At 42.0% G+C, this 22,024-nt stretch overlaps 1 protein-coding gene across 1 annotated transcript; it reads left to right on the top strand.

Moving 5' to 3' along the window:
- Positions 1 to 1,855: 1,855 nt before the first annotated feature.
- Positions 1,856 to 17,878, top strand: park7 (parkinson protein 7). Its single transcript, XM_078238815.1, has 6 exons — positions 1,856 to 1,993; positions 5,732 to 5,833; positions 7,523 to 7,582; positions 9,537 to 9,606; positions 15,435 to 15,521; positions 16,560 to 17,878. Exons 1-6 carry the CDS (start codon positions 1,877 to 1,879, stop codon positions 16,712 to 16,714), a joined length of 591 nt encoding a protein of 196 aa, XP_078094941.1. The 5' UTR covers positions 1,856 to 1,876; the 3' UTR covers positions 16,715 to 17,878.
- The last annotated feature ends 4,146 nt before the right edge of the window (positions 17,879 to 22,024 follow it).

The following is a 22,024-nucleotide window of genomic DNA, read 5'->3' as shown; positions in this document are numbered from 1 at the left end:
GCGCAAGCTGTGTAAGCTGCTAGTGAAAGCTGTGTAGGTGGAATCATTGATCTCCCGTTTTGGCCAAAATGAGATTTGTCTTGTCTTAATTGTATGTTTGTCTGAATTTTTTTTTTTAATTGTCATGTTTTTGATTCTAACGTTTCAATGTTTTAATAAAACTACTTTCTTGAATTGAATAAATTTTTATTGCCTTTGTGCAAGTAAAATGTTAATAAAAAGATTTTTAACTAATCAGGCCACCTTGAAAGAATTTCCCACAACAGCGATATATTTCCAAGTTAGGATGATAAGTGGCTTTGAGGGGAAACTACAGGTGGTGGTGTTCTCATCTTCTGTCCTCGTCCTTTTAGAGGTTTGGAAGGTGCTGTTGAAGGAGCCTCAGTGAATTGCTGCAGTGCACCTTGTAGAGGGCGGGTGTTGCACCTTCTGCGATTGCATGAGAAATTGCCATGGCAGGGGGGTGAGGTGTTGGGTGTGGACCACGGTATCCCTGAGGGAACAGTCCCTGCAGAATGCTGACAGGTGGAGTGAAGGGAATGTGTTTGGTGGTGGCATCATGCTGGAGTTGGCAGAAACGACAGAGGACGATCCTTTGAAAGATTTGAACAATTGGGATGTTAAGCTTAAGGTTGGGGGTTTGGGTTTATGATTAGTGTTATTGGTTAGGAATATCATCTGCTGTTGACAGTGCCATTGTTACCAGGTACAACTTCTTTTGAAATGGCGGCACAAAATATTGGGAATTTGAAATAAAAACAGTAAATGCTGTAAATACTCAGCGAATCAGTCAACATCACTGGAGAAAGATAATTAATGGTTGTAAGGGGAAAAATACAAGGGAGCACACTTTAAAATGGCTGCCTGGCACATAAAGGGTTAACTGGGAAAGAAGCCAAAAAAGCAGACACAGGCTCCCGCTGTTCAGAAATCACTTTAAATCAAAACCTAACAGACAAGCCATTCCCAAATCACAGACAGTGACTCATAGCAAACAAACACCTCAGGAAGCCAAGCCAAGGGTCAAAACATCTTTTAAGATAAGGAAAACCCGAAACAAAGAGCTTAGTTTAACCTTAGGAAGCTGGAAAATATGAATGCGAGGAAACCAATTAGCACCTGAATGAGACGAAACTGACCATTGACAGATACAGACATGAGGAAATGTACCCATTCATAAAATGTTAAATGTCTATACCTGCTTGTACTTACTTAAATGATGTGATAATGTTCGAATCACCGGCTTACCCATTGTGTAAAGGGTATAAAAATGAACCGCTCCTGACATTCGAGTGAGAGAAGGTTTGCTACAGACATATGCCTTGTCTCCACAGAGCTCCGTTTAATAAATCGTATTTTCTGAATCTCGAAGTCTGACTACTAGTGGATTTTTCCCACAACAATGGTCAATGGGCCATTTCTGATGAAAGGTCATCAAGTTGAAATGTTAACTCTATTTCTTCCCATTTGTCTCTCTCAGACGTGCTGAGCATTTGCACAAGTTTGTCTTTCTGTTGTCCTTTTTTTTAGTTTTCATCTTTGTTGTCTTTTTATTCTTTCCAATAATTCTTGAACAGGCAAAATTGCCTTTATGAATTATTACATATGGGCAGTGAGTTGCGAGCAATTTCTTGCTGTAAAAATGAACAGATGAAGTTAACATATCAGGAGGGCATAGATAATAGTTGACATTTGGTGAAGCCCTGTGAAGAGGTTGGCTGGATGCTGCACATGATGTGGAGATGCCGGCGTTGGACTGGGGTAAACACAGTAACCTGGTGTTGTTAGGCTTCTTACTGGGTGCTGCACTGCAGCTATTTTGAATTCGCGGCTCCGGCTCTTCTGGCCGCTTTGGGGATCCGTCCCCCTGCCCATAATGCACCGCGCGGGCAGCTTTCCCAAGATGGCGGGCAAGCGGGCGCTGGTGATTCTGGCCAAAGGGGCGGAGGAGATGGAAACAGTGATTCCCACTGACCTGCTGCGCCGGGCTGGGGTGAGCTGGTCACCGTTTGCTTTCCGGATTCGTATTGATATGAAAATCCATTGGAGATTACATTGAGAAATGTATTAGTTAGTAATCGGGGCGGGCGGGGTTGATTGACGGGTGGACTGTCCAATCAGGGCAGAGCTCGCGCCGACTTGCAACCAATAGGGTTGCGGTTGCCTTGACCTGGAGTGACCTCTGGTTTCCAGAACATTCCTCTGGACAAACTGACCCCTCGCTTTCTGCCAGATCTTTAAATAACCAAATGCAGGTTTATCCTGCAGGTAGGATAGCTTAGTATTTATGAAATAAAAGCAGAAAACGCCGGGTAAAATCAGCAGGTTTGGCTGCCTCTGTGGAGAGAGAAACAGAGTTAACGTTTCGAGTCCAATATAACCCTTCTGCAGAGCAGTATTTATGACCATGGACTAGGAATCCTGCCGCCTGGGCTAATGATCCTCAGTGATATGAATTCTATTTTGGTATTAGTAGGAGTATAGCAACAGGAGACGGTCATTTAGCTGCTCAAGCCTGTTCTGCCAATTGCAAAAGATCGTGGGTGATTTGTGACCTTAATCCCATATTCCTGCCTTTGCCTCATTTCCTTTATACCTTCCATTATCAAAATCTAAAATTGATGGTTGATCTAGGATCGATTGCTGTTGTGAAGAGTTTCAAACCGCTAACACCCTTTTGCCTAATTTCACTCCTGAAAGGGCTGGCTCTTTTTAGACTAGCCCCTCAGTCTTTGATTCCCCAATCGCTACCTATCTTCTCCCTTTGATAGCTTGATAACTTTGATCAAATGTACCCTTAACCCTCTAAATTCCACAGAATGCAACTCTAGTTTATGTAATGTTTCTTACAGGTATCATTCTAGTAAACCTATGCTGCACTCTCTGCAAGGCCAGTATATTCTTCCTAAAGTATGGTGACTCAGAACTCCAGGTGTGATCTAACCAGGAGTTTGTACAGCTGAAGCATGAATTTTACTCCTTTGTATTCTAGTCTTCCCGGTATAAAGGCCAGCATTTCATTAGCATTGGGCACAATGAAACTATTGGTTTGTCGTTAAAAACTTATCAGGTTTCCGAATGTCCCTTGGGTGCAGAAATCTGACCCACATGTGATTCTAAACCCACAGGTTGACTTTTAACTGCCCTGTGAAATGGCCTGGTAAGCCACCCAGTGGTCTTGGTGTCGATTAGGGATGGGCAAAAAAATGCTGGCCCTGCCAGTGATACCTATAATTTATTCATTATCGCAATGTTAATGTTGCTGGCAAGGCCAGCATTTATTGCTTGGCTCCATTGCCTTTGAGTAGATGGTGGAGAATCACCTTCTTGAACTGCTGCACTCCATTGGTATAGAACATAGAGAACATCGAACATTACAGCGCAGTACAGGCCCTTCGGCCCTCGATGGTGTGCCGACCAGTGAAACCAACCTAAAGCCCATCTAATCTACACTATTCCAATATCATCCAGGTAGGTGCACCTGCAATGCAGTTGGTGGGAAACGTTCCAATTTTTTGACCAGCGGATGAGGAAAGAACAGCATTTCACAATCCCTTAAAAGAGGCCAAATGGTTACAGTGCAACAGGAGGCCATTTTCCAAATTAGCAGCTCACCCAGAACCATTTGCCACCTTCTCCATGTAACCTTGCACATTCATCCTTTTCAGATAACAGTCTAATTCTCTTTTGGATTGAACCCACCTCCTACACAGTGATTCCAAACCAATCACTCTGTGTAACAAAATAAAGTTTCTCCTCGTATCACTTTTGTTTCTTTTATGAATTACTTTAATGCTGTGCCCCTGGTTCTCTTTCCTTTCATGGGTAGGAATAGTTTCTCCCTATCTCCTTCGCTCAGACCCCTCATGATTCATGGTTTTGAATATCTATATCAAATCTCCTCGCAACATTCTTTTCTCTAAAGGAAACCGTCTTAATCTCTCCATTCTGTCTTCATAACTGAAGTACTTCATCCCTGGAACCATTCTTGTGAATCTTGTCTGCACATTCTTGAATGCCTTCATATCCTTCCTAAACTGCAGGGCTCAAAACTGGATGCAATACTCTGACTGAGGCCGAACCAGTGACTTGTATAAATTCAATATACTTCTTTACGCTTGTATTTTAGGTCCCTGTTACTAAAGCCCAGGATACTGTATGCTTTATAAACTCCTTTCTCAACCCATCCTGCTATGTCCAGGTTCTTCTGCTCTTGCATCCCCTTTAGAGTTGTCCCCTTTTGTTACATTGTCTTTCCATGTTCTTCCTACCAAACTGAATCACCTCTTCTCTACATTGAACTTCTTTTGCCACTTGTCCACCTGTTCCACCAACTTGTTTATATGTCCCTTTGAAGTTCTACACTATCCTCCTCACAGTTCACTGCTTCCAAGTTTTGTATCTCGCACAGTTTGAAATTGTCCCTTGTATGCCAAATGCTAAACCATGAATGGCCAAACTATTTATAAGACCGGTCAGTTTCTGGTCACTGGTAATCCCCAGAATGGTGATAGTGGGAGATTCAGTGATGGTAATACCATTGAATGTCAATGGGGGAGCTGGTGAGCTCTCTTGTTGGAGATGGTTATTGCCTGGCACTTGGGTGACATGAATGCAGCTTGCCACTTATCAGCTCGAGCCTGAATGTTATCTAGGCTTGCTGCATAAGGACACAAACTGCTTCAGTATCTGTAGAGTTGAAAATGGTACTGAAACCTAAGATTGTCAGCAAACTTGCTTATATCTGAACTTATGATGGAGGTATGGTCATTGAAGCAGCTGAAAATGGCTGGGCAATTTTTTGCATTGTCGGGTAAATACTATTTGTATAGTTGTGCTGTGCGGGTACAGCTGGAGCACAAGTCTTCAGTAGCACCAGGATTTTAAATTTGTTACTGATTTCTAAATGTTCATGTATACTTGGAGATTTATTTTGTTAGTTATCATGTAACTACAAGTTAATTGTTAACCAGGATGTTTGTGTTTTAATGATTTGTTATGCAGAACCTTTACCCACAATGATGTTACCTCATGTGGACAGGCCTCTAGAAAGTGCATCTTAGTCTGGTTTGGATCGCAATCCACAATTAAATTTGGTCTCTTGTATATCTCTCCCTCTTCCTCTGTCTCTCTCTCTACCTGCTCTGCCCACCAGCTGGGGTAAGGGGGAGTGGGTATCAGCTTCTCAGTCTCTGTTGTTGCTGGAGAGCAAAAGAAAGACCCGTGACAGCTGACTGTTTAACAGATTGACTGAAAGGAACCTCAGAACATGTCGGTTAGGAAGTACCTTGTATCTACGATATATCTTTGTGATAATAAAACAGGGATATAATCGGTGTCAGAAGTATCTTCACCCACTGCTATTAATGGACTAGGAAAAAATAGACTGAAGCTAAGCATACTTTGTGTGATTCGATGCTTATGATTCACTGAATTCACTCCTCAAATTGATCCTACTCCAGTGACAAGCCTGTCATTGCTTATGATCCCTTAATATTGCATAGCTTAAGGTGCTCTTTCCCAGCCTGGAAGGATCTATTTTAGAATTTTACTGCTAGCTATTTTCTCAGTTGAAGTAAATGCCAAATAACATTCCCAAAATTTTGCTTTTCTGATATCCCAGTGGCAGTTCTGAGGTGCTAAGCATTTGAGGTGTCTCACTGCTGTTCCATGGCAAATCTCTGTCACTTAGACTGACTTCTGATTTTCTGCTGTGTCCTTCGTATTTCAGGTAACAGTAACAGTGGCAGGGCTGACCTGTAAGGAGCCTATAGCATGCAGCCGTGATGTGGTTATTTGCCCTGACTCCAGCCTGGAAGATGCAGCTAAACAGGTACGTTGCCACTGCTTCAGTGTCAAGTGATGCAGGTAAACGTTTTAGCAAGGAATGAGCAGAGCTCAGAGACTCTGCACTAATTGAACTTTGGTTTCATATTCAAATTCTGCAGCAATTTGCCAATTGGGTAAAAACATCAGACAAGCCTCCAGCCTGCATTTTCTCTGGATTGGTGTTTACTGCACTTGCTGGTTTCAGGCAAATTTAGTTCATGCCAGTGAACTACCCAGTAGTGGAATGTAGGTTGTTAACTGAGGCCTGGTCTCCATTCAGCATGAAGCCCTGTTGATTGTGATACTGAACCATGTTTCCATTCTCAAACAGCCTGGAAACATAGAAACCCTACAGTACAGAAAGAGGCCATTCGGCCCATCGAGTCTGCACCGACCACAATCCCACCCAGGCCCTACCCCCATATCCCTCCATATTTTACCCACTAATTCCTCTAACCTACACATCTCAGGACACTAAGGGCAATTTTTCGCATGGCCAATCAACCTAACCCGCACATCTTTGGACTGTGGGAGGAAACCGGAGCACCCGGAGGAAACCCACGCAGACACGAGGAGAATGTGCAAACTCCACACAGACAGTGACCCAAGCCAGGAATCGAACCCAGGTCCCTGGAGCTGTGAAGCAGCAGTGCTAACCACTGTGCTACCGTGCCGCATCACAGCAGCATTTAAAAGAAAAAATGTTCATGGGATTTGAGGGTTGCTGGCAAAGCCTGCATATTTGCGTATATTGTAGCTGTACCAGAACAGCTTGGCCAGAAGCACTGCTAGCTCTGGAGTATAATTTTTCACCACTACAGCTGGGATGTCATCAGGGTCCATTCACTTTGCTGTATCCTGTGCGCACTACTGTTGCCTCGTGTTGCCTGAAGTGAATCAAATCCGCTAAAGTCTAGCAACTCTGGAGGAGGCTTGGCTGGATCATCCACTTGGTACTTCCAACTGAATATGGTTGAAAACCATTCAGCCTTGTCTTGCACTCAAGCACTGGGTTCCACCATCGTTGAGGATGCTCATAGAACCACCTCCCCCTTTAATTGTCCAGCAGCATTCACAGTATGGCAGGCACTGTTCGGTCCCTATTGTCCTCATTTGTTTCATACCAAGACATTGCATGAGGTTCAGTGCATGGCAAGATAACTTGATAGTGAAGTTTGGGTGTATTACATTGTCCCCCGAGATTCGGCATGAAGCACTGTTTCTTGTTTCCATCCTTGAACAATCTTCAATTATTGCAATAGCATTTTAAAAAAATTCTTCATGGGACATGAATACTGCTCACAAGGCCCACATTTATTGCCCATCCTTACCATGCTGAGTACTGTGCACGCTGAAATGGAGTGTTGAATATCCTTCTATGGGCTCAGAAACCAGACGTGTCTGTTTTGTCCAGGTTCCTGTACCACTTCCTACGGCTAAGAAAAATATTTAATGGTTGGGTTTGAAGGCCAGATAGTTTGAAGGCCCAGTTCAGTGGCAAGGCAAGTGACCTCATTGGACTGGTCAAATCCAGGACCCAAAGTCACTGTTCTTTTATCTGTTCTAATGCTTAGTGGGTTTGATTCCCTTTCACTCCATGAATAATAACTTCTTGTGATTCTGTTTGCAATGAGGGGCACATTAGTCAGACATGTATTGACTGTTGGAATATTGATAATGTATCTTTTTGCAGGGTCCATATGATGTGATCGTATTACCTGGAGGAAACCTTGGAGCCCAGAACTTAGCTGAGGTGAGTTCAAGTGGAATCTGAGGTTCAACTAATTCTGTATCTGGTTTCACTATTCTCTGTCACTGCTGGAAACATTATACCCTAATGAACAACGTTGTGTTTCACTCCTTTCTGGGATGAAAGAAAGAACTTGCATTTATGTGGCACCAAGTGTTTTGTAGCCAATGAATTGCTTTTGAGGTGTAACTCCTGTGATGTAGGCAAACAGGCAGCCCAAAGATGTATAAAGCAGCGATGTTCTGAATGAGCTATGATATGCTCTGGGGCTGAATAGCCTGTAACTTATCAGGCTGTTTGTCCAAAATCCCAAGCTGGATGAGCAGAAATTTTCTCCTCCTAAATATTGGGAAGACTGAAGTCATCGTTTTAAATTCCTACTACAAACTCTTCCCTAGTCACTGATCCTATCCCTCCCTCTGCCAACTGTCTGAAACTAAACTGCACCATAGGGATTCTATAATAAACCAGACTGTTAGCAACCTTGAATGTCATATCTGACTCCAAGATGAGCTTCTGACAAGTTCATGGTGTCACTAATACTCTGTTTCCGCTTCTGAGACATTTGCCCCATCTCTGCTCATTTGTCACTCGAGACGTGATTATTCCAACATGTTCCTGACTGGTTTCCCACCTTCCTTCCTTTAAACATGAGAATCTTGCAAAGCCCGGCTGTCTGTGTCCTGCAGCAAGTCCCATTCACCTATCTCTGTTGCCCCCCCTCCACTTTTTGACCTACATTGGCTTCTGTTCATGCAACTTATTGATTTTTAAATTTCTCATCTTTGTTTTCAAATCCCTCCATAGCCTCGCCCTTCTTAATATCTGTAATCTCCTCCAGCCCCACAACTCTCCCAAGATATTTGCACTCATCTAATTCTGGAATGTTGGGCGTCTCTGATTTTAATCGCTGCATCATCGGCAGCCATGTTTTTAAACAGAAAAATGACCTCAACCTTGAGCTCTGGTGCTCCTTCCCTACACCAATTTTAAAACTGAACTTCTTGACTAAACTTTTGATCATTTGACCTAATATCTCCCTTGGGTTGTTTTACTACATTAATGATGCTATATAAGTATAGGGTTTGTTGGGTTTTTCTGCTTGTGTGTGAAGAGTGGTCATTTGGGTAAAATATTGCAGGGCAGTTGCCTGAAAAGTAAGGGAATTACTGATGCACCTTTCAAATGCACACTTTGTGTGGTTTTTTTTTCAGATGTCTGTTTTGCACATGAAACATTCATAGAAACCATAGAAATGTATGGCACAGAATGAGGCCATTTGGCCCATTTTGCATGCTGGCTTTTTGAAAGAGTGGTAATTCCTAGTCCCTCATCCCTGTCCGCAATCCTATGACAACTAAGTGAAAGAAAATGCTTCTCGATCATTGATCGAATCACAGAGGAAATAATGTTTTGCTGTCCATTCTTTGAAAACCTCCCATCATCTTGAAAACCTCTCTATGGTCACCTCTTTCTCAATTTCAAGGTGAACTGTCTTAACTTTTCCAACCTCTCCTCAGAACTGAGGTCCCTCTTCCCTGGTAATATCCGAGTAAGACTTTTCTGTACCCTTTCTAATCCCTTTGCATCTTTCCTGGGTATGGTGCCCTGAATTGCCGCTATACCCCAGCTGAAGACTAGAGCTCTATAATTATTACTTTTATATTCTCTGCCTGTTTTTATAAATCCAAAATAACTCCTGTTTCTTGAACCACTTTAACAATTTGTCCTGCTACCTTTTAAGGATTTGTACTTATAGATACCAAGATCTCTCTGTTCATTTGAACTTAACAGCTTTTCAGGATAATTGATTCTTACAGAGCCTGGGAATAAATATATCATAAAATACACAATATTTGTTACTATTTCCAGATGACTGAGAATGATAACTGCTATAGAAAATAACTAGTGTAAATCAACAATGGCTTATTTGACATTTTCCTTTTTTTAATGTTAGTCTCCAGCTGTAAAAGAAATACTGAAGGCCCAGGATTGCAGGAATGGTTTAATTGCTGCTATTTGTGCAGGTAAGATACTTTCACTGCCTTGGAATGAAATGTGTCTGGAGCTCCCTGTGCTAATTTTCCTTGGTTGGTTAAAAGCAAATGACGAGACTAGAAAGATTGCATGTTTTATCTCTGGTCTATAGTAAATTCAGTGCCACGGGGCAGTGGAAGTTCCAAGAGTGCCCAGGTTGCTCTGGATTATTGAAGGTTAACTTGCTCAATGCCTGCAGTGGTTCACCTCAGTTACAAAACTCCCTCTGGTAACCTGTAATCAGTTGGTAGAATGACTGCTTGGATAAAGTACCAGAGGATGACTGGTGTCTTCAGAAGTTTTTATGACTGGCGTCTTCAGAAGTTTTTTGTGTTTTTTCACAGGATCTGAGCATCGTTGGCTAGGCCAGCATTTGTTGTCCATCCCTAATTGCCCTTGGCGATGAACCACTACCTGAAACTGGTTTAGGTATACCCACAGTGCTGTTAAAGAATTCCAGAACATTATCCTAATAGTTAAGGAACCATGATATATTTCCAAGTTAGGATGGGCTGTGGATGATCTGTGGATTGGGGGGGTACTTGAGGGTGGTATTATTCTTGTTTCTTCTGCCCTTGTCCTCCTGGGTGATAGACAGCACCTTCCAAACCTACAATCTCCAAGTAACCTGTCTAAGCTGAGTCTCTGCAGTCCATCTTGTAGATGGTACACACTGTTGCTACTGTGTGTCGCCAGTGGGGGGAGTGAAGATTTGTGGATGGAATGCCAATCAAGCAGGCTGCTTTGTCCTGGATGGTGTCATGGTTCTTGTGTTGTTGGAGCTGCACCCATCCATCACACTCCTGACTTATGCCCTGTAGATGGTGGACAAACTTTGGGGAGTCAGGAGGCGAGTTACTTATTGCAGGATTCCTAGCCTCTGACCTGTTCTTGTAAGCACAGTATTTATATAGCTAGTCCAGTTTAGTTTCTGATCAATGGTAACCCCCAGGATGTTGATAGTGGGTGATTCAGTGATGGTAATGCCACTGAATGTCAAGGGGTGATGGTTCGATTCTTCTCTCTTGTTGTTCCAGGAAGAAGTTGGGGGAGTTTATGGGGAGTATAGAAACTGATACTTAAAACCAGTGGAGAGGGAGTGGGGTGTTAGGGTGCAGTTTCCTTCAATGTTTTTGGATGATTTTTGTTTATCTAGGCCTCAAGATTAATACCGAATACCTTGGAGCCTTTGTTAGGTTTCACTAAAATGTAACTTCGTTCTAGCTTTTTGCATCTTCAGACTTGAGCTGGAGGCAGCACCTTCCTCTGCTGACTCTGAGTAACCTTGCACTGTAATGTGTGAGCAGTAGGCGATGCCACTTACTGTCTGTCTTTTTCCACCAGCAAATCTACAACACTTGTGTGAAGTGCTTGAGTGCCTGCCTGGTTGGTTTTTGGTTTCCTTCAGCTTTTAAGGGTCCCTGTGGTATTACAACTTGAATTTTATTTTGTTTTTGTTAACCACAGTATTTCCTGGGTTGGGCTGGGTCTGCGTTCGTTCTTGAATGGAAGGATGTCGAGAAGTTGTTTTTTTGTGATGCTCCATTCCTGAGCCCAGTAAAGGAGGCGGTAGAGTGAAAATGAGCTGGGCACCTATCATTTCCTCTCTTTCAGATGGTCTGAGTTTTGAAACGCTGACCCTCTTTCCCTTGCTCATGCGCTCTCTTGTGCGTGCTCTGTCTCGATGGTGAAAGAGTAGAGAACTATTTGCATGTACTGATCTTAATAATTCTAATCCTTTTCTTCACGACATGCCCCAATACCATTGGGCTGCTGCTCAGTCCTCCCCTGGGAGATGCAGATGGAGCAGCACAAGATGTCTATCTGTCTCTGGTCAGAAGTAGGTCATGAGCACTTTAAAGGGCAAAAGGAGTATAGGGCCTCAGCAGCTACAGGCACATTAGGACATCGACGTAGTTCTAATTTTGAATCCAGCTGCCCCTTGACGATTGAATCGTCTATAAAATGCCAACTTGTCACCTCTGTTGAGAGATGTTTCTGTTTTTGAAATAAGCTATGTTGTGCACTTTGTCCCGAGTGTTAACCTGGTGCCCATCTTTCTTTTGATTTGTTGCAGTCTTAACCAAAGCCAATGAACTTGTATTTACATAGCACCTTTCACATTGCTTCACATCTACTGCTGTGCTTCTTGAACTGTAGTTGCTGTGATGTTGGCAAATGTGACTTAAATGTGTTCTCAACATGGTCTGCTACATTGTGCACAGTATTTTCATGCTCCAGTGATGTTTGTCTCCCAGAATGCCCAACATTGGCAGTGAATAAACTTGACAACAGCTGCAGTGACACCTGCAATGATGCTCCTTGTATTCACCTCACATTTGTTCCAGTATCTGACTATAATTCAGTTTGTGTTTGTGTATTGTAATAAAGCATGTAAGTAAAATGCAACAGATACATCAGGCATAATTAGTCTGAGAGCATCTGATAAAGAAAAATGTTTGGAGTCCCTTTCCTTTAGTGATAGGTGACGAGTGATCAGCACAAGAAATACAATCAAATCATAAGTTTCAATTTGCCCTTAAGTAGTTAAATCTAAAACTTCCATGTAGTTTCTCTCTCATGTTTGAGCCCATACTTATGTGGAAACCTCAACTATTACTAGAGTTTAATTTATACATGTCCTTGAATAGGTCTGCATGGGTTCCGATCCTTCAGAGAAAACAATCAGACTTTTTAACTACCTCTCAAAGCTCATATGCTTGAAGTCAGGTATTAGTTTGATTTCCCTTTTCTTTGCTGACTCTCCAATACCTGGATACCTTTGTTGCGGTTCAGTGACTAAAACTGTACATAGTACTCCAGGTAAGGCCAATCCAAGTACATGCATACCTGATTATTACCCCCTGTTTTACCCCTAACTATGATGTGGAGATGCCGGCGTTGGACTGGGGTAAGCACAGTCAGAAGTCCTACAACACCAGGCTAAAGTCCAATAGGTCTACCCGTAGTAGACAGCAGTGAGAACTTGTACACGGAGTCAGAAGAGATGGGAGAGGCGATGAATGAATACTTTTCTTTAGTGTTCACCAAGGAGAGGGGCCATGTTTTTGAGGATGAGTGTGATATAGGCTGGAGGAGGTAGATGTCCTGAGGGAAGATGTATTAGCAATTTTCAAAAACCTGAGGGTCGATAAGTCCCCTGGGCCAGATGAGATATATCCTAGGATTCTTTGGGAGGCAAGGGATGAGATTGCAGAGCCTTTGGCTTTGATCTTTGGGTCCTCACTGTCCGTGGGGATAGTGCCAGAGGACTGGAGAGTGGCGAATGTTGTTCCTCTGTTCAGGAAAGGAAATAGGAATGACCCTGGTAACTATAGGCCGGTTAGTCTTACTTCGGTGGTCGGTAAGTTAATGGAAAAGGTCCTGAGGGATAGGATTTATGACTATTTGGAAAGATGCAGCTTAATCCGGGATAGTCAACACGGATTCGTGAAGGGTAAGTCTTGCCTCACAAATTTGATTGAGTTCTTTGAGGAGGTAACTAAGTGTGTAGATGAAGGTAGAGCAGTTGATGTCATATACATGGATTTTAGTAAGGCGTTTGATAAGGTCCCCCATGGTCGGCTCATGAAGAAAGTAAGGAGGTGTGGGATAGATTGGATAAGTAACTGGCTATCTCATAGAAGACAGAGGGTGGTGGTGGATGGAAAATTTTCAGACTGGAGACCAGTTACCAGCGGGTCCTCTGCTTTTTGTGATTTTTATCAATGACTTGGAGGAGGGGGCTGAAGGGTGGATCAGTAAATTTGCTGATGACACCAAGATTGGTGAAGTAGTGGATGAGGTGGAGGGCTGTTGTACGCTGCAAAGAGACATTGATAGGATGCAGAGCTGGGCCGAAAAATGGCAGATGGAGTTTAACCCTGATAAGTGCAAGGTGATTCATTTTGGTAGGACAAATTTGAATGCGGATTACAGGGTCAACGGTAGGGTTCTGAGGAATGTGGAGGAACAGAGAGATCTTGGGGTTCATATCCACAGATCTCTGAAAGTTGCCACTCAGGTGGATAGAGCCATGAAGAAGGCCTATAGTGTGTTGGCTTTTATTAACAGGGGGTTGGAGTTTAAGAGCCGTGGGGTTATGCTGCAACTGTACAGGACCTTGGTGAGACCACATTTGGAATATTGTGTGCAGTTCTGGTCACCTCACTACAAGAAGGATGTGGAAGCTTTGGAGAGAGTGCAAAGGAGATTTACCAGGATGCTGCCTGGTTTGGAGGATAGGTCTTATGAGGAAAGGTTGAGGGAGCTGGGGCTTTTCTCTTTAGAGCGGAGGAGGTTGAGAGGTGACTTAATAGAGGTAAATAAGATGATGAGGGGGATAGATAGTGGACGTTCAGACTATTTCCTCGGGTGGATGTAGCTGTTACTAGGGGGCAAAACTAAGGTTCATGGTGGGAGATATAGGAGGGATGTCCGAGGTAGGTTCTTTCCTCAAGAGAGTGGTTGGGGTGTGGCATGGACTGCCTGCTGTGATAGTGGAGTCGGACACTTTAGGAACTTCAAGCGGTTATTGGATAGGCACATGGAGCACACCAGAATGATGGGGAGTGGGATAGCTTGATCTTGGTTTCGGACAAAGCTCGGCACAACATCGAGGGCCGAAGGGCCTGTACTATGCTGTACTATTCTATGTACTATGAGTGTGAATTGCTGAGAGCTGCTTTGCACTGACCTTGGTAAACGTCAGAGCTCTTTCACATGGTCAAATCACAGCAGCATGAACAGGCAGAATGTGGATCTTTAAGAAAGTGTTGGCATTCAGTTTGGTTGTCTTGAAGTCTTCAGGTTGTATTCCAAATTGTTGGTATGCTTCTGGCAGTATGTACATGACAACTGTGATCACTTGACTTGCACGACATGGTACATTTCATTCCTGTTGAATAAAATCCAATCCTTATTTTTCACTTGTACTAATTTTGAAAACACAATGTACTCTTGCTGCTCCTTTTTGAGGATAAGCAGGGAAGATTGGTGTTGCTATGATACAAGGTGAGCTTATTTTTAGTTTTCTACTGTGATTTTTTTTTTTCCAAATCTATAGTCTGAAGGTAATAACGGAGGGGCTAAATTATCTTGAGCATGGACAGGAAGTAGCCATAGTTCAAACGTTACAAGATACTGAAGTGGAATTGATTCTACACCTTGGGGCTGTGTTGGGGAGCAGCATCCTATCGTAGATCAGTGCCTTGAGGACACCACAGTTGTTCCTTTGAGCTTCCAGTCTCTCTCTCTCTCAGGAGGGCATCTGCTTTTCATCCCTCTTTCCATTGCTCTCAAAAATTATGAACCATTAGGAGCCAGGAAACTGCTTTTGATGTTGATGGTGCCAGCTCTCAATGGCACTGTTAATGTAAACTTTCTAGGTTGTGAGCCTGAGCTATGAACATCTTCAGAACTGCAAGGCAGATTCATCTAAATAGTTATGTTTAACATATGAATTAGGGCAGGAATAGGCCATTCAGTCCCTCGAGCCTGCACTGTTATTGAGTAAGATCACGGCTGATCTGATTGTGGCCCCAACTCCACTTTCCCTCCTCTCCTGACTCCCTTGTTAATCAAGAATCTATCTACCTCTACCTTAAAAATGCTCAATGACTCTGCGGTCACCACTCTTGGGAAGAGTTTCAAATATTCCCAACCCTGAAGGGGGGGGAAAAGAATCGCCTTAAATGCGAGTCCCTGGCTTAAGTCTCTCCCACAAGGGGAAATATCATTTCAGCGTCCAAAACATGATCTGTTTGGTGTGAAATTGTTAGTACAGAAGGCCACCTTTTAATCTTTGTTTATTTTGCAGGCCCCACAGCTCTGCTGGCTCATGGAATAGGCTATGGGAAGAAAGTCACGACCCATCCTCTGGCTAAAGACAAAATGATGAATGGAGGTAATGGTTAGGATACATGCTTCAGGCCTAGTGTGCATTCACCTTTCCAACCTGGCAGACAAGCTTGCTGCACTCTTACATGATGAAATGTTCATGTGTGATTTTATATTTCTTATTTGAATGCAGTGATGAAACCTATTAAAACCTAAAAGGAGTTTACTTTCTTGTCAGAGTGCACTGCTTATGGTTTTTGTGTGCTCAGCTGTTTAAAGCAATGTCATACCATGAAGCTACCAGGCTCAATTCCTGGCCTGTGCAAGATTAGCTAAAGGTCAGCAAGGCGATCGAACAGTATTACATTTGGCACTCTTCTGGAGGAGTGCTCAAAAAAATCGGCTTGCTTTTTCTTGCTTCTGATCACTATCAGGTGATTTCCTATTGAAGTATGTTTCTGTGGTGTGCACAAGATCAAACACTGCTGAGGATTCTTCCTCACTGTCCTTGCTTGTGAAGATCGGACCTTGGGGTAAGCAGTTTCAGGTCTTTGGTATCTGTATCCCAACAAGGAGTTCTCTTCAGGAGAGAAGAAATGGAGAAGTGATGGGAATTACTTTATCATGCTCGGGAGTTTTGGATATTGATGTACATATTTCATTAAACAGCTGATCTCAGAACCCTTTTAGCTACAGTCTCATGGTTTGGGGGCATTAATTTGAACTTGGCATAACATATGCTGCTTGAATGACATACCAAGAACTGTGTGAATTCAGTTGGAGTCCACGTCTTTTTTATACTTGAATGTAATTTTCACAAACATTGGTATTTGTAGTAGCTGAGCTGAAAGGTCAAACATAAAATAAAACTGGTCAATATCTAAATATAACTAAACGGAATATTCCATTGTTGTACGGTCTTGAGGCAGGGGTTAGCAAAATTGATGGCATCACAGAATATGATCACAAAAGGTTGTGAAAATCCTGCAATTCCCTGTAATATACAATCCATCTTATTTCATCACCATAACCAAAATGGGCTCTTATCAATGCAGTGGCAATGTTCTCAAATTCTTGCTCTGATGACGTGCTTTTTCTCTTCCAGATCACTATACCTACTCTGAAGCTCGTGTGCAAATAGATGGGAATATTCTCACCAGCAGGGGGCCTGGTACCAGCTTCGAGTTCGGCCTTGCAATTATTGAACAGCTTCTCGGGAAAGAGGAAGCCGAGAAGGTCAAAGCCCCTTTAGTCCTGTGAAACTGCCAACTTCAGAGAACTGTGAAGTTACTGGTGGGGGACAAGGAAAGAATTGTTGGAATGGCTGTTTTCTAGGTAGCAAGTCCCCAGTCTATCATAAAGGCAATATGCATTGTGGAAATTAACATGTCTTTAAGCATCTTCAGAGTAAATTTTACTGTAAAGGTGCAGGACTGGAGAATTTAAATTTCTCTAAATCTTGATGGTACTGGAATCGGCTTCCAGCATCTCTGCTCAATCAGAGATGTGTTAGAATAAAGTTTAATCTCTTCTCCAGTCCTACTCTGAATTGAATAACTGAGGTGCAACTGTAACCTGAATTGCTGTAATTGAGATTGCAATGGGAGAAGATCTTCCTGTGTTTAATACCAATTACCTACATCATCTTTGTATTCCATACCTCCCCAGCTTTTCCTTTTGATCATCATTGTATTCCACACTTGTATTCTTTCACAGCAGTGTTATTCACTTTCAACCTTTTTGTGAAGAATGTGTTCTGAATACATTTCCAGTTCCAATGGACTCTGTTGACACATTTATTCCTTTTGAGAAATACCTTGATTCTGTGTCATGGAGATTTCTCAAATTCTGAAACTAATTTTGTGCAAAATGTTCATTAAGCTAATTTCCTGCTTTACACTAGTAGTCTTTAAAAACAAATACTTGAGCAGTTTTTTCCACTCTTTCAACTGACAACTTCATGTAGGGAAATTGATCCAGGAACCATTTTTCATCAGGCTTTCTTTATATTTAAAAAGAAAGCCCTGAGTTTGTAAAGACCTCTGCAAGTTGCTGATGACTTGAATGTGTGTTTGTTAAATAATATCTTGGAAAATGATCTGCACTGATAGTTGTGGCTGTAGGCTCCAAGGCTTATTAAAACAAAGCATGATGAATGTTTCCTATGAATCAAAGGTTTGATTTTTCTGTAAATGCTCAATGGCATTTTAGCTGAAGATTTAAGATTTTAGTTAAAATTCCACAAGTCATTGCTTTGAACCCAATCTGAGCAGCTCCTCCTGCAGCTTTTGGACACCTGCGGCAATAACTGAACACATGTTGCTTAAACTACATTGGACGATTGAAAATACCACAAATCTCTTGTCCAGCACTAGTAATGGCTTTTTGTTGTTGCAACAAATAAAATTAGTATCTAAATGTTAATGTGTGCACTTTTCATTTGCCTGCTATGTCACATTGATAGACATTGTCACCTGTAGGTCACTCCTGATCTTTTAGTAAGTGTGTGAGCATTATTGTTGGTGATACAGCTGACTGGTACATGTTATAAATGTTGGGTCTTGAGGTAAAACTTGCTGGGGGCTGCTATCTTTTTATAGAGAGCAGCATCCTTTGGATATATAATCCAGGTGGCCATTCTTCCTGTATGTGTAGACAGTGAATATCAGTCTTTTGGTATGGGGAACATTGTAGTTGAGGCCAATCTGGTGTTCTTAGACTCCTTTATTCTAGCAGGTGGTGTTGGATTATGAGCAGGGCTAAGAACCCTGACTAAAATGTTTAACTTCCTTCATGTTTCTGGAATCTAGAACAGTTAGTTCCTTGGTTTGTATAGCGTTTGCCAGGTTCAATTACCAATGTTGTCCTGGTTGAGCAACAACATTGGTCTATTTGGCTACCATTGAAAACTGCTCTTGCTCTTGATTCTATCACACTTCCTGGTTGATTGCTTTCGTCTGTATCCAATTTTGATCAAGTTGAGGTTCAAAATCCCATTTTAGTCAGTACTGGGACTGGTAAATTTCACCGCTGCAACATTGCCCCTCTCCCTGAAACCCATACCAAAGTAGGCTATTCAGCCCGTCAAGCTGTCCTATTGATCTTGGAATTAAAATTATTAATTGGGCATTTATTGCTTTTTTGTGACAGAGTATATTCCACACTTTTACCAACCTGTGTGTGAAGATGTGTTTAATTCCCTCCTGAATGGCCTGGCTCTAATCCATGCTTGTCTCAGAGTCTATCCTACATAAACTCCAACTTGAACAAACTCTTTGACCTCTCCCTATTTCGCTTCCCTTAGTTCCTTCTCCATGCCCTCCACTGGCCATCCCTCACTCACTGCAGCTGTGGCTCAGTTGGTAACATACTTGCCTCAGAGTCATAAGTTCTTATCTCAGTGTGGACCTGAGGGAGTGCTGCACCTTTTGGAGGTTTCCATCTTTTGGATGGGATGTTAAACTGAAGCCCCACCTGCCTGCTTGGTTGGATGTAAAAGATCCCCCATTGCCCTCATTCAAAGATGAGCAGGGGAGTTCTCCTCCGTGTCCTGGCCAATATTTATTCCTCAGTCAACATTGCAAAAAAACAGATTAGTTGGTCATCACATAGTTGTTTTTGGGAGTTTGCTGTGTGCAAATTGGCTGCCACATTCCCTAATTACAACAGTGGCTGCACATCAGAAGTATTTCAGATTGGCTGTAATGCACCTTGCTACTCGTAAAAAAATATATATAAATCCAGATATTGTTCGATCCACTAACATACGCTGTACTAGATTCACTTTTTAATGTACTTTCCTTGGTGATTCTTTGCATGGAAGCTTTGTGGATTGTAGTATTCAGTATGCTGCAGGGTGTGGGGCCTGAATAACCATGTTCATTTTCCTGCCCGATCGAGTCAGCAGCGTTGTTGAGAGAATTGCACCGAGTTTCTGTATTAACCAAATTGTACACTGTGACAATGTTTCTTTGTGTGCTTTGTTTAGCAGTAAAACTTGCTCTAGTCAGAAGGTCATGGGTTTATATGTGCATAGCAGAACCTGAATGCATATTCTAGGCTTGATTCGGTCAGTGAAGTACTGATGGAATGCTTCATTATTGTATTGTCTTTTGGATGAAACTGGGGCCCTTTCAGCTTGAACAGAAATGGAAGAACAGTTCTCAATATTTGTCCTTCAACAAACTCCACAACACAGGCAAACTAGCAGCACCTTCCCATGCAATCGCAGGAGGTATAACAGCTGCCCCTTTACTTCCTCCCTCCTCACTGTCCAAGGCCCCAGACACTTGAGGTGAAGCAGCAATTCATTTGCATATCGTTCAATTTATTCCACTGTATTCGCTGCTCACAATGTGATCACCTCTACATTGGGGAGAGTAAACGCAGACTGGGTGACCACTTTGCAAAACATCTTTGCTGAGTCTGTTTCTCCACAGATGTTGCCAGACCTTCTGAGTTTTCCCTGCATTTTCATTTCCAATTTCCAGTATCTCTAATATTTTGTCTTTAGATTAACTGATCGTTTATCTCTGCTGTTTGTGGGTTCTTGTGTGCTCATTGGTCATGTTTGTCTACATGACTAATGACCACTTCAAAAGTAATTCATTGCTTTTAAAGTACTTTGGGTTATCCTAATGACTTAAAGTGCTACGTAAATTGAAGTTGATTCTTTTTATTCTTTTGGCTTGGCTTTCTCATGTTAAAGCTTTGAGAGATATTTATAAGGAGATATTACCATGATCCACGTCAGTTAGGGGCAGAGATGGGGAGGAGGGGTTGAAAGTGCTAAACCGTCTGTTGGTTCAACCCACATGTAGCTTGTCCAAAAAACTATTATTTGGAGAAAGAATATTCGTGAGGATCCTGGAGACCTCCGCAGTTGAAAATTACACCATCCAGTCAAAAATAATGTATTTATTTGGATTCTCCCTTAACAGTGAGACCTGAAGCACTGGGTGGCACAGTGGTTAGCACTGTTGCTCACAGAGCCAGGGACCCAGATTTGATTCCAGCCTTGGGTGATTGTCTTTGTGGAGTTTTCAAAAGGTACATAACACTGTCCATATCTTGGTTAGAACATCCACCCAGATAATACCTTCACTAACAGAATTTGGAATGAAAATATTTCTAAATGTTCACACTCGATGAAAAAGGGGTCCTTTGTACATGTTCTCCCCGTGTCTGCATGGGTTTCCTCCAGGTGCTCTGGTTTCTCAGAGTTCTAAGAAGTGAAGGTTAGGTGGATTGGCCATGCCAAATTGCTCCCCTCAATCCAAAGATGTGTAGGTTAGGAAGATTAATCATGGTACATGTGTGGGGTTACGAGGATAGTATGGGAGGCAGGGGTGTTGGGTAAGATGCTTTTTTTCAGAGTCGGTGCAGACTCGATAGGCTGAATGACATCCTTCTGCACTGTAGGGATTCTATAGTTAAAACTGAAATATTTAGCACATCAATTCTTCCATCAACAATACACTAGCTGTTCCACTGAAGTCTATAATCTCTGATACTCCATTGATTCCTATCTTTCTGGTCTAATATTTTTTCATTCAATTATATTTTTATAAACCCAGCATTGTCTCAATTACTCTGCTGAGTTGAGTAGATTATTTGAAGCATTTTTCACTGAGTAAATATTCTTTCCTCTTATCTATCCCAAATGCACTTTGGACAAGTGTCAATTTATATCCTTTGGGTTTACTTTTATGAATCACTTTGAGTTAATAAATATTTATGTTTTCTGGGTTTCATATTCATTCTGGAGCTAGGTTTCCCTTTAAGACCAATGTTTGAAGCACCCCTTTTTCAAGGTAAACATTTGGAAATATTTTCATTCCAAATTCTACGTATTAGTGAAGATATCATTATCCGGATGGATGTCCCAACCAAGATATGGACATTGTATGTACCTTTTGACTCGGTATATGATTAAACAATGAGATTTATATATTTTAAGCAAGAGGATTATGATGGAAAATACCTTGTTATTGATGATGGGTGACTCTAAATAACAGTCCCAATGGCAATTTGTGAGGGGAAAATCTGTCGAGCCTTAAATCCATTGGGAATATTACCTAATCTATTTGTTATGCACTTGGCAAATTAATCATCCTTCATTTCGGGCAAGAGAAGCCTATAAATATATTGTCTGTATTATTGAACTATATGAATAAGCAGTTTATCATACAGCTAATTTAGCTGCAAACTATGGAAGAAGGGAATTGTTTTTCACTCTCTCTTTTCCACCCACTTCTTTTTCTTTTCTAAAGCCATTGACTCCTTGCTGGAGTGTGATTTAATGGTTTCTGGAAGTCACCTTGTACCTCAAGTGGTCACTCTCCAATGCAAGACAGTGAGTGTTGATATTTGCCCATTGGGAGTAGGAAAGAAGAATATGAAGAACAACAAGTTCTATTTATAACATTTGTAATATAGAAAGACATCCCAATGTGCTTCACAGAAGCATGTTCAGACAAATAATCTGCCCAGCCAGAGGACATATTAGGAAGGCTGATTGAAAGTTTGGTCAAATTGGATTAAAAGGAGAATCTTAAAGATGGAAAGAGT

The sequence above is a fragment of the Mustelus asterias genome, chromosome 22, assembly GCF_964213995.1.
Source record: "Mustelus asterias chromosome 22, sMusAst1.hap1.1, whole genome shotgun sequence".
NCBI classification, from domain to species: domain Eukaryota; kingdom Metazoa; phylum Chordata; class Chondrichthyes; order Carcharhiniformes; family Triakidae; genus Mustelus; species Mustelus asterias.
Note: the sequence above shows the minus strand (reverse complement) of the source record. Positions and strands in the feature narration are given on the sequence as shown.